This window comes from Tenrec ecaudatus, chromosome 14 (assembly GCF_050624435.1).
Source record: "Tenrec ecaudatus isolate mTenEca1 chromosome 14, mTenEca1.hap1, whole genome shotgun sequence".
Lineage (NCBI taxonomy): Eukaryota > Metazoa > Chordata > Mammalia > Afrosoricida > Tenrecidae > Tenrec > Tenrec ecaudatus.
This window is the reverse complement of record NC_134543.1, coordinates 98,317,060-98,330,215: the sequence shown is the minus strand read 5'-3', so window position 1 is coordinate 98,330,215 and position 13,156 is coordinate 98,317,060. Positions and strand designations below refer to the sequence as shown.

Genomic DNA, 13,156 nt, shown 5'->3' with positions numbered 1-13,156 from the left:
AAAGTGCTTGCAGAGCGCAGTTACGCTTCCTCGAGCTGGGGCAGGAGTTCACATGTCCTCCGGAGGACGCGCTGAATTAAATTCCCGCGGAGGCAGCCCGGGAAGGTTTACCGGGCTAATGAAGCGAGCAGTGGGGGTTGGCTCACGGAGCCTGAGGGAGCGTGTAGTTGCGTTTGTGGGGAGGAAGAACGCTGTCATGCTTTTCTCTGCCCCTGCTCTTGAGCAGTGAAGGCCTCTGCAGGTGGAGAGCAGGTACAGGCTGTTGAGGAGAATGCTGGCTCGGAAAGCAAGTTCTCATCTAGTTCACGCACCCCTTTCACTGTTTGTGCACTTACTCCTTGGCGCTCTGGGATTCTTCTCTTTACCAAAGAAGCTCATCAAAACATTTAAAAGGTTTTTTTCACCAAGAAATGTGCCTTGGAAGCTTCCCGGTACTCAATCCTGGACTTGGAAAGGTATCACGGCAACATGAACATTGAAAAGTGGGTGACAGATTGTGTTTGGAAACCCTTTTTGCTTTGTTTTTGCTTATTTTAAGCCGTCAGGATGCCTCCAAGAGTCACAAGAAGGCCATTCTTGTTGGGTCACTTTCTGCCCCCTTCCCCATGCTGTTCTTAGCTTTTCGTTACGGATTTTGAGACTGTGGATCCAGTGTTTATGCCTATGAGCAATTTCAATAAAAGTACGCTTTTCTTCAAAGATTTATAATCCTGATACATCACAGGAGGGATCTTCAAGTGTGAAGTTGGTCAGCCTGTTTCTCTTTAGAAAAGAAGTTTATTCAGTACATCTAAGCGAGCGTGCTCTCTGAACTGACTATATTTCACTAACTCCTGGCCACCCCCACTTCTATAACCGTTGCTGTGGAAGAGTAGCCGATGTGGAATGTGAGGTTCAGGACTGACATCCAAGGCGGGGTGGGGGGTGGGGTGGTGTCTGGCCTGGCCCAGCATCTCCAGAGCAGCTGCCAGGATTTTCAACCACAGCAGAAGAGCCCCAGTTTGTATTTCAGTCGACTTAGCGTTTCAGTGGAGAAACTACGAAGAGGATAAACTTTGGTGGAAAGGGTACAGGTTGTTTGAGGTTACTTAACCCTGTGACATAACAGGTAACATGTTGGTTTGCTAACTACAAGGCCAGCAGTTCAAACCCACCAGTCGTTCTGCAAGATTTACAGCCATGAATCTTTACAGCGCCTGTAAAGATTTACAACCCCAGAAACCTAAAGGGGCAATTCTACCCTGCCCTGTAGAGTCCCTATGAGTTGTTGACTGTATGGCAGGGGTGTTTTGTTGAGGATTGAGTCTGGGAGCTCCGGGAGCCATTTGCTGTAATCATATGTAGTTTAGCATCTGGACCGTAGGTGGCACTGCTCTTTAGCAAACCCATCCTGTTCAGGCTCAGCAAAGTTGGTTAAGTAGTGTTTGTTCTAATGAGGGCGGAATTGATGCTGTTCTTCTCTTGCTATCTGCTTGTCCCCAGCAGACTCCAGGGACAGTTTATCACCCTCAGGACAGTAGCTCTCCTGGGATGGCTCGAGGTCTTGGATTATTTGTTTAAAATACAGACCCATTGGCCTTTTCTTAGGTCTTCTGAATCAAAATCTTTACTTTTAATCAACTCCCAATGAGGTTATTATACATACAAAAACTTGAGAACCTACATAAAAATAGAGACGTGAATGTCATGAAAGAAGGGGCCTAACTCGTGAGAAATCATGTAACTACCTGAATAGAAGTTGTGCCACTAGTGTGCTGTTTCCTTTCCCTTGGCCTTGCTCCTCATATCTGGTTTGTCCTTATCCCATGGCCTAATTCCGAGGTTCTCTGAGCAGTTTACCACTTCTATTGGGCTTTTAGCTTTTTTTTTTTTTTTTGGGTCAACCTGGGCTTGGCAGATAAATCGCAGCCTCCAAGTTTTAACAAAAGGTAGCCTTGTCGCCTTCAGCAGGCTCCTTGTGGAGTGATTTCATAGCCATCTGCACACACACAGCTACGTATTAGAGTAGACATCGCCCAGAAGCCGGAGAAGGAGACCGCTGTGCCGCCACGTTGGCAGGAGCCTCTCCTGCACTGTGGGCTGGGAAGGCAGGTGCACACTTGAGTGTCCTTGCTGCACCTCATGGTGAGCGACGCTTTGTGTGTGGCCTTTGCCTCTGTCAAGTGCTACCCCCCCCCACCGCCCCTCCCCATGCTCCGAGTCAAAGAAAGCTCTTGATCTTTCCTCCCATTCGCTCTGCCATTCTGCTCAAAGAAGGACACCCCTGTGTGTGGCCAGCAGAGCTCTGCCAAAGCACTGTCCAGTAGCGAAGACACTGGCAAGTAGGACGATTTGTTAGATCTCTAGCTACACACACATAGAGTAAACTCATTCCTGACTTGGTTTCCCAGCTTAGCTGGAAATGAGCTCTCCGGAACCATGGTTTGTTCGCATGTTCGTGTTCTGCAAGGTGGCCTTTTACTTGTGAAGGCTCACTCTATCCCCTCTCGAGGCTTGCTCACTCTGTTTGTAATGGACGTTAAAACCACGAGCTTTAGAATTGTCTTTGTGCATCTGATTTGAGTTGAACTTATCACCGAGCTTGGTGTGGCAAATTGTGGAAGGGCCACTCATGGATCTTTCCCTGTAGGTCACCGCAGTGCCCATGGATTCGTACTGCAATGACCCGAGTGCGGAGTGTGAGCAGCGCGTGCTGAAGGAAGGCGGGAGTCTGGTGGCCAAGCAGTGTTTGTTGAATGGGGCCCCGGAACTGGCTGCAGACTGGCTAAATCGACGCTCCCAGTTCTTCCCAGAGCCAGGTGGAGGACTGTGGGGCATCCGGCCTCAGAATGGCTGGTCTTTCATCAGGATTCCAGGTGAGTTCTCTGTCTGCTTGGAGTACGTTCCCAACTTTGGCAAGGAAAGAGCCAGTGTGGCATTGTATGCAGTGATTTCAGGTGTTTGGAGTCCAGAGCTTGTGAGATTTTCCCTTTCTTCTCTGCCCCCTTCCATTCTTCCCTCAGTCTCTTAATAGGTGATTTATGATGCATGAAGAGAGAAATGTCTTCTAGATTTGTGCTTAAATGCTCTGCTTTACTGAGTTCACAGTTGAGAGAGGAACACCACTGTTTAAAAGAAAAAGAAGTGGGGGCTGGGCCTCCAAGGAAGGCTTTAGCCCGGTTGAGTAAATAAGCGTTGTCTTGTGCCACAGGCAGGGGAATGAATGAGGATGCCCTCATCCCCCCATTGAAGGCCTGTTTAAGTAGCGTAAACAGTGTCCCTCACAAAACACTAGAGATCTGATTGATAATAAAAGGAAAAACAGTGTGTTTTGTGCCAAAATGCTAGCAGATTCCCAGACCCCCTGGGGCCAAGGCCCAGGGCTGGAAGGAAACTGGGTTTTCGTCTGTTCATTAGTGAGACTGCTTTAAGGAAACGGAGCAGAAATGGTTTATAGGCTTATGTTCTTTGCTTGCACCTGCTGACAAACTTGGACAACACTGATCATTTTTGTTATCCAAACCCTGCTACCTAGATTAACCTTGTTGGCACACAGTAGAATAAGCACTCAAGGGGGGAGAGTTTGCTATTTTAAAGAAGACTGGATTCCAGAGTTTGCACTCTAGTGCCTCCATTTGTTGTTAACTTGTGAAGGGCTGAGGGCGCTCCGGGTCAGCCCTCTAGTGGCCTTGGGAGTAGTCTGAACTGGAAACACCTTTTGGGTAAATCACGATGATAATGTATGGGACCACACAGCTGACCTGGGACACGAGAAGCAGTGCATTAAGCCTATTGGCTGAGCATTAGGGGTAATCCTAGGTATAGACTGAATGTTAGTGGAATTAGAGAGTCCGCACCCAGACCTCAGAGCCCAGGCAAGACGTGACCTCCAGTCTTTTTAAACAGCTGGATAGCACCTTGTTTCTTAGTCCCCTCGTCTTCATTCCGGCGCGTCGTTCCCAGTGCAGGAGTAGCAGACTTAGTGCTGGCGCTGTGGGAATCTCTTGTGGCCTTTCCTGTTCTTTGAAAGAAAAATGGACCTTGTTTAAATAGCAGGAAGCGTCTGAGTTCTTTTTGCATCGATAAAAAGCACCAGCCTGACTGGCTGTTTACTGTGAGAACCAACCATCTCCTGGCTGAGCCCATTGTGCTCGGGAGACTGGCTGGGGCAGGGTGGGGGAGCATCACTGAAACCTGAGTTTTATCTCTCCTTCCTCAGGACTTTCACATTTTCTGTTTCCCAGGGAAGTGAGTGCTGGTTCTTTGACATTCCTTGAGGCTCTGACCATAGCTTCCTGGACTGACCACCTTGAATGAGCTGACGTTTTGCTACAAGAATGTACTGTCCTTTCAAAAGTTTCCATCATCACTGCAGGAAAGGGGAGATATTGAATCTTCCCTAATTTTATATCTGTGGGCTGCATGTGTTTTATGTTTGAACTAACTGGATCTTACGTGGTGGTCACTAAGAACCTGTATCTAACTAAACGTGAATACTGTCGGGCTGTGTGGACTCTTAGCAAACGTCGGTGAAGTTTGTTCACGATTTGACATGTTTCGAACTGTTTTCGAGGTGGGACTGGGTACACTTGACTTGGCAGAAATGGCCTGATTTCTGGGGAGTTGTGTTCCGCTGGCTCCACGCCCCGCTTTGCACCAGGTGGTGCCCTTGTCCAGTGCAACTTGGAAGCTCTTGAAAAAGTGGGTAATGAATGCCAGGTGCAGAAAACACAGCCATTCAGAGAAGCTTATTTGCTTAAGTATTTTAGGCTATTGCTGACGGCCGTTTCTTCTTAAGCCTTTCCTGCAGGAATTATTAGGGTAAGAGCAGCCCAAAGAAGCCAAGCCCATTTTCTTTCACCTCCCCCATCTCCACAAAACCAGTCAATAATAGCTGTCACTTCGTGCTGGCTCAGGGGCATCAGAGCTCCAGCCTCATACGTTGCATGACTGTCTCCATCCCTGCGCCTTCCTAACCCTGAGCTTCAGGCCGGTTCATTGTGGCATCTTAAACGTGGGAGACAAACGGCAAGACCACTGAATCATGATTTTGAGATAATTGAAGAGAATTCGGGTTTGTGTATGATTGAATATTTGTCCTTAATGTCTGAGTGAAGAGACAAAAGGAAGCAAACTGAAGAAATCCGATGAGCTCAGCCTGCCCATTTTCATTCAATGATTGGAAAAAAGCAGGAGCTTTTACCAACTAGCTCTGCTTTTCAGGAGAAAAGAAAACTCTGTGGAAAGTTAATTGGTAGTTCTGCCGAAGATGTTTTGAAGCTATCTCAGGGAATCCAATGTGAGGAGAAGAGTCATTGGGACAAAAAGGAAGCCTTGAGCTTGTTATGGAATCGTTGCTGCCGGGCCAGACTTGGAATTGATACAAAGCTCCCTAGTCCGGTGCCAGGCAGCGAGCTTAGCAGTCAGTTCTGTCCCAGCTGCAGTCATTCGATTGTGTTGGTAAGGAGACCAACAGAAAGAAGAGCATTTCAATAATGCAAACAAAGAAGCTGAACAGAGGTGTGTGCCACCACATCGAGGAAAGGGGGCAGCGGGAGAGATGTGCCTGGCAGGGTTCCGACGGTGGGAAAGGGCCGGCCGCGGTGCAGAGGCGTCAACATCCAGGACCTAGGGCTTTAGAGCAAAAACAGTGGCTGATGATTTGTGATGGTGCTGTCAGCACATCCGCTCCTGTTCAGTTTACACAGTCATTGCACACTTGGCAAAGAGTGGCGAGCTCAGTGAGGCCAGCTGACCGCGGAGAACTCTTAGGTTGCACTCAACAGTCAGCCTCTGCAACTCTGAAGAAGAGCCATGAATCAAACCCAGAAACCGAGGGCAGGCATTGGGATCTTCTTTCGTAATATCTCTGTCCTCCCCGTGTGTGCCCCAAAGCCCCTTCCACATGTACTCAAAAGCCACAGCCCCTGAAGCCCATCTTGTCCCCTATTAATGGCAACAATTGTTTATGGACCCAGTCTGCAAACAGGAAACTCTATTTCCTGAAATATGATGGGAGTTGAATGATACTGAGTGGGTAGGAGATGGGAGTTTGTGAGTTAAGTGTTCTTTAGAGATCTCTGGCCGAAGTACTTTTTTTTTTTTTTTTCAGTTAAGAGGAAGGAGAAAGCACAAGCTAGTGAGTGAAAGCAGTTGGGCTTTTGTTTTGTTTTTTAGTAGCTTGGTTTTACAGAAACCCAGAGTCAGTCTTTCTGAAAAGCTAAACAAGCCGTGGTTTCTTTGTGGAATTATAACTCCCAACAGTGACATTTGCCAGCTAACCTTCTCGGAATCATCCCATAGAGGCGATACTGGTTTATTTTTAAAAACAGAAAAGTGAAGTGGGTGTGGTGAGTTTCGTGCACTTGTTGGTGTTGAAGTGGCTACAAGGCAGGGCTGCACAGTGCAGCCCTGGTTTCTATATTCTCATGCTTTCGGGGATCAACCTCTGAAGCACAGAACTAGCAGAAGAATCAATCCAGAGAAAATAAAGTTTTCGGGTCACTGCGAGCAGAGGCAATGTGGACATCGGTCTCACAGTGAAATGAGCTTGCCAGTGGGCCGGGATGCCCTGGTGAGGCTGCAGAGCAGGAAAGCTCCCCAGTGCCTCAGCAGCAGGTGGCGGCAGGGAACTGTCAATTGGAAAGGACCTTATACCTCCTCTTTCAGGATTCTTCTTCGCAGAGCACTGCTAGACACTTGGCTCTAGCGGTGCTTTGTGTTTCTTCCTGTGGCGCCCTCTCTCGTTCTCATGGTGACAAGCATCCTGGTTGTAGGGATCTGGGCTGCATACATACAGCTCTGCAGTCAGTGATTGTGCTGCTTCAATTAAATAGTTTCCCCCTCACCCTTTTCTTCTCCCCAGGCAAGGAGAGCCTCATCACTGACAGTGGAAAGCTGTATGCCCTTGATGTCCTGCTGACTCGGCTCAAATCTCAAGGACATAGGGTCCTTATCTACTCCCAGATGACCAGGATGATAGACCTGCTGGAGGTAGGAGAGAGGGACTTTGGGGACCTAGTACAGCTGACATCAAAAGTACAGGACTCATATCTGAGGAACCCTGCTGGCATAGTGGTTGCTCGTTGGGCTGCTAACAGCAGGGCCAGTCGTTTGAAAACCGCCAGCCGCCACCCTTTCTATAGAAGAAAGGTGAGACAAGAGTCACCGTCTCAGAGACCCACCCAGGTGGTTCTGCTCTGTTCTGTAGGGGCCTTGTGAGGAGAAGTCGGGGATCCATGTAATGTCAGCCCTGCCTACTGGAACCCCAAACTCCTGTGGTCTTGTAGTCTGTACAGGGAACAGAAGCCATTCTGGCAGATGTAGGAAGATGCAGAAGACTTCTGCCTCCTATGCCAGTTAATTAGAAATGAATTCCCCAAGGTAAAAAGTGGCTAAGTGTCTAGGACTCGTCTCAAAAAGTCCGCTGAAATCCTGTGTGCGAAACAGAAATGTTGGGGTTGGTTTTCTAAGTCAAAAACCAAAGTGCGTGTGGTGGTTCTCGACATCCAAGAACGTTAAAAATGTTGGTGCTTGGCTTCCTCCCCAGCAGATTCTTAGGTTTGAAGAGTGAAGCCCTGAGCCTCAAGATATTTAAGTCACCTTTGAAGTGATTCTAACACAACTAACCTTGGCTAGTGGTAAAAGATGCATCTGTGTCTCGCTGTACAAATCAACTTTGGGTCCTTTGCTTGAGTCGATGTTTGCGGCACTGCCTGCTCTTTTGCCCGAGGTATCTCAGGGGTATCCGGTCGATTCTGATTCAGAGCACCCTTGCAGGACAGGGTAGAGCTGCCCCCTCTGGGCTCCCGAGACCCTCTCACTCTTTACGGGAGTAGAGTCCCCTCTGTCTCCTGCAGTGTCTGAGTGTAGTGCTGCTTATTTGACAGAGAGGAGGCCATGGATATAGAAACTGAACAGTGAGATGGAGGCCCAACCCCGAACTCGCCGCCATTGGTTACCAGAAAGCCCACTGTGGAAAGAGATGCTGGAGCACTCGGGTGGCAAGAGTATCTAAATATTTTCATGTTTATCTGTAGGTTTTACTTACATGAGGGAGCTTCAGAAGGTTCATGGAAAAACGATGCTATCTTTTCGTTATTTTTCCACGAATTTTTTGAGTGTCTCGGACTTCCCTGTCTAACCCTGTCACTGCACTGAGTGAGAGGTAATCATGCAATGGAGTAGCAGGAATAAGAGGAAAGAGACCATATCAATCAGTGCAAAGGGATGGAAGGTAGAAAGAGGGGAGGGTGTTTAGGCTTTGTTTTGAAAGTCAAGGCTGGCTTGCTAAATTTTTCAATGAGTTTATTATTTGGAATAATAAACTCAGTGTTTATTTGGAATAATAAACTCAGTGTATCTGAACTGAGTGAGTCTTCTTTGAATTGTCTGGCCACTTCTTTTTAGGGAAGACAAAACAAATGGTGTTTGAGGTCAATTTATCAGTAGCCTTGGGTTTCATACAAACAATGTTTAGTCCTTTAAATGCTGTTGACAGGCCAAACCTGGTTTACATGATAAGTAGACCACCTATTTCTAAATGATGGGAAAATGCTCATAAGTGTCGAAGTTATTCAAAGAACAGTGATTAAACCATTGTGTTTGATGTGACTCTCAACTGTATTAAAGTCCCGAGTGTACTAACCCAAAATAAAGGGACTGTCTAGATCTTTATGTTCTGTTCAAATAAAATTATGCCAACAACCAAAACAATATGAGTAACTTTGCTGAGCTCGGGGAAAATAGGTGAAGTAGTCATCTTCAGCTGCGAAGGTCTATAGAAGTACCAGTGTGCTGGGATCTGTAAGGCCGGCAGTCTTCCCTTCCAAGGCTGTGTCAGTGTGTTGTAGAGTCCGAAAGCCTGTGAGTGTGGAAGGAAAGTTAAGAGGGACGTGAGGAAGGGACCAGAAAGTACGCTGTGTTAGAGGAAGGTGAGTTGTTCTTCTGCATACTTGTTGAAATAGTACAACAATAAGTCACTCGGGGTATGGTGAGTTTTGTCCAGACGAGTGCCATAGGCCCTGCTCACTCGGGGTCACTTCCCTCCGTTTGTAATACAGCTGCTGCTTTGGTGGGGAATAGACTCAGCACGGGGTGAAGCCTGTGGCTGCTGACCAGAAAGTCGACAGAAGAAAGTTGTAGCAGTCTGCTTCCCTAAAGATTTACAGCCTTGAAAACCTTATTCTTGAGTGGCTTTACTCTGTCCTATCGGGTCACTTAGGGTCCCTGTGACACTGAGGGTTAGGCATTGGGCTGCTAAGCGCAAGGTCATTTGTCAGAAACACCAGCCACTCCACGGGAGAAAGGCGAGGCCTTCCACTCCCAGGAAGAGTCCCCGTCCCAGAAACTGACAGGGGCACTTCCACCTTGTCCCGTAGCCTTGTATGAGTTGGAGTCAATAGCAGTGAGTTTGGCTGAACTGGGTGGGTAGGATTTGCAAGCAAGGCAACTTAAAAATCTTTTGAATGTAGTTGCTTCTCTCCAAGAGGAATTCTAACTTAAGGAAACCCAAATTCTAAGCATTTCACATCTGCTGACATTCCTTAGCCGTGTGTATAACATGCATCTAGGATACAAAACTAGAAAATGCTGCGACTATTTGTTTTCCTGAAAAACTAGAATGAAGCTAGTTGTCTGATGTATTTAATGCTCTTTTCGCTTTCAACATTGTTTCCTTAAAATTTAATTTTGTTTGAATATCATTCACTCAAACCACATTCTCTATCCAAAAAATGAGTCCTCAAATTTTATTTTGTGGGTGTGGAATGTATTGTGGCTCTTGGTGTGGTGCAAAATTAGATTGAGATATCTCCGGTTCTGTACCTTTCACAGAATATGAGTTTCCCAGTCACTTTCATAATGGGAGTCAACGTTCTTTGGAGCCATGCTTCAGCTGTAAAGAATGCTCTGTTGTGTGAATCCTAAGGATCGTTTTCTTTGTTCTGTGCTGTGACTTCAGTCATGTCTGTGAAGCTATGGCTGATCTCTTAAGTGTTATGCTCCAGTCTACTTTGTATCTGTGGGTCATGGCATAGTTCCTGTGCAGTTGGGGTGCTGGTGTCCGGCTGGATGGCAGATAGAACTTTTCCTACCACCACAATTAATCAAAAGTATTCTGATCCACATTTACGTTCCCCTCCTCCTGCACTCCTCACCCCCAATATTGTAAGTCACAGCAAGCGTGTAACGCGTTATGGATGACTTATGTATCTCTAGGATTTCTCTCTGGGCTCGTTTATGTTGCATCAAGCATCTGAGTCTGTAGTTTAGGGTGATGAGCTTGTCGGTATTTCCTGTGCACTACAAAGTACTTGGGAAAGTCCAGCCAAGTAATGCGATATGTGGTATGATTGTTAAGTAGTGAGTCCAGATAAATCTTGAACTTAAACCAATGTATTAAAATAGTGCAACACAGAATTAAATCCAGAGAACCATAGCTAATTAGGACGTTTGAGGCACTGGCTTGTTTAAGTTGCCCACTCAGCCATCCAAGTACAGTACCTCACTGGAGAAGTATTCATCCTGAATAGACCTTCTATCATCTATGAGCTGGCTTCTCCTAAATTTCAGATTACCTTTAGGAGCTATGGTTCTCAATGTACGGGAGACTGGATGCTCTAAAACTGACTGCCCTGTGGAAGGAAAAGCAAATTTGTGTCATTGTTAACTGAGATTTTCGCTATATGTTAAGAATGGTAGAAGAAAATGTGCCAGCTTGTAATCATACTACTTATATTTAGTCTCTTTAATGCAACTTTTTCATGCCAACTGTGAGCAAAGCATTATGCTGAACGAATGTAAATACTCGCTATATGTGATCTTTGACTTCAGGGAATGTGTCTTATATAGGAGACGTACATCTACATATGTAAACTGTCAAGTGAACCCTGATCCTAGCAACAAAAATGATCCTAGCAACATAAAAACAGAACCAAAAATAGCGAGAAGGAATATGTTTCTTTTTGAGTCACCATAGGTTCACAGACTTATTTGGCCTACCACTTTCTTTTCAGGTGAAAAAAAAAAATTAGTGCCCCCCTGGCAGCTAAAACCGTTTGGACTATAGCCCATAATCCAGGATAAACTGTAGGTATCTGCCTTGACAGCTCCCCAGGATTGTTTCAGCACCCCCAGGACACGGCGTTATCCACTCTGGGAAATAGTAGTCTAGGCAGTGCCGTCTGAACTGGACTGAAATAGAATTGTAGCCATCAGCAAAAAGGGGATTCCAGGCTAAGGAGCCAGATATAAAAAGGTACCAGATAGAAAGTTGTAAGCCACGTGGGGCGAAGTCCATTGTGACTGGAATATGTGATATCGGAAAGGAAACGACCCCGAGGCAGATGGTGGTGAGTCTGTGCATGCCTGTGGTCCCTGTGGAGGAGCAGGGCTGCGCTGCTGCTCTCGCAAAGTGAGTACAATAGATGTCCCGGGAGCCTGGACTTTTGCTGATGATAAATCCCAAAGATGGCAGAAAGCACTTCCAGGGAAAAAAGGTGGCACCAGGTTTTTCAGGTCTGTAGATCATACTGATTTCTTCTCCCAAATCGTTAGACGAAAACGAAATTGGATTAAAAGGAATCAAAAGTAGCTTTGAAATAGAGATGTACCACAATGGAAAGTTGGTGATGGGAATAGATAAACCTTTGCCCTTTTTCCCCAACTTTTTATCCTTTCTGTCTTTAATTTTTTCCCTGCTTTTTCTTTAAATTGTATTTATTTGTTATTTAGACTACACATAGGAAAATACACACCAACTCAACCATTTGTATATGTTCAATTTAGTGTAAGTGCCCAATTTTTTAATGATGTTGGGTAGAGGTTATATACTAGTGGACCGTGTTATGACCCTTAGGAGTAGCAGGGCTCCCCTTACCTTTTCCCTTAGTCATTGGTGAGCTTCTCTGCCATGTGGGGAGTCAGAGCATTAAGCCAAGGACTTTGGTTGGTTTGGTTTGGTTTCTACCATATCTGACCTTGGTCACTTTGGGCACCTTACAAGTCATGAAATGTGATCAAGTTAGCATCTGCCTTACAAGCTGTTGTGAGGATTAGGTAAGCTAAGCCCAAAACTAAACCTATTGAGACTCATGGCCACACTGTAATGACAAAGAACTTCCCCAGGGGGGTTCTAGGGCTGTGACCCTTCTTTCTCCTCTGGAGTGCTGGTGAGTTGGTTAGAACCATTGACTTTGCAGTTAGCAACTGAGCATCTCACCATTGGCCACCTTGAATAAATTAAACCAGCTAATATGTATTAGAAATGCTCAGTGCTAATTGAGTATCATCATCATCACCATCACCACTACGACTTCATCACTGCTCCTTTGGGAATATTTGATTTGATTTCATGGGTTTTACATAGAAGGCATTTACCTTCTATCTTGGGATATGCTGACCCTTCTGTTTGCACGCCACTGCTTAAACCAGTCTTAGTGGATGTGATTCAGAGCTCACCTGCCTTCTCAGGTTATGTTGTCTTTTATAGAAGTGTTCGATATAAGATGCTGCTTTTCTTTTAAGTTTCAATGCTTTAAAAATGCATAAGAATACATTCTACATCAGTATTTCTTGGCTTAAATTTGCTTTTAAATCACACATTGTTAAAAGTGCAAATTCTGACTCACTAAGAATTGCCCTCAATTCTGCATGTTTAGCAAACTCCCCAGTGTTGTCAGTGCTGCTTATCTGAAGGCCACACTGACCAGGTCCTCAGGGACTTGACTCTGCCTTCCTCTTACAGCAGTCGTTCTCAGCTGCCAATAGAGGAGTATCTATTAGAATTATTGTTGGAGATTTTTTTAAAATAACAAAATAAGCCAGTTGAGGTCCTGGCCCAGACCCACAGAGTGAGAATTCCTGGGTTATGTTTTTGGGGGAGGTTTTAAAATCCTGGTTGAGAGTCACTACTCAGTAACAAAGGGGTGTCTTATCCATGACCATTTGACTTTTTCAGTAACTTTTCAAAAAAAATGGTGTATACCTCCAGACCTCCCAAATGCCAGCTCACTGTCATCAAGTCAGTTCCGACTCACAGTGGCCCAGTAGGACAGAGTGCATCTGTGAATTCTGACACACAATGAGGTTCCATAAAAGTGCAGCTAGCCTCATCTTTCTTCTATGGAGCGGCTGGTAGATTTGAACCCCTGACCTTGTACGTCGCATTATTAGGGCT

General features: G+C 45.9%; 1 protein-coding gene across 1 annotated transcript in view; it reads left to right on the top strand.

The window, feature by feature from the left end:
- The window catches only part of INO80 (INO80 complex ATPase subunit), a 133,329-nt gene that overhangs the window by 80,957 nt on the left and 39,216 nt on the right, over positions 1-13,156 (top strand). The window contains exons 26-27 of the mRNA XM_075530736.1: positions 2,630-2,855; positions 6,845-6,972. Of these exons, the coding sequence (XP_075386851.1) occupies positions 2,630-2,855; positions 6,845-6,972 (354 nt within the window). The remainder of the gene's footprint in view (positions 1-2,629; positions 2,856-6,844; positions 6,973-13,156) is intronic.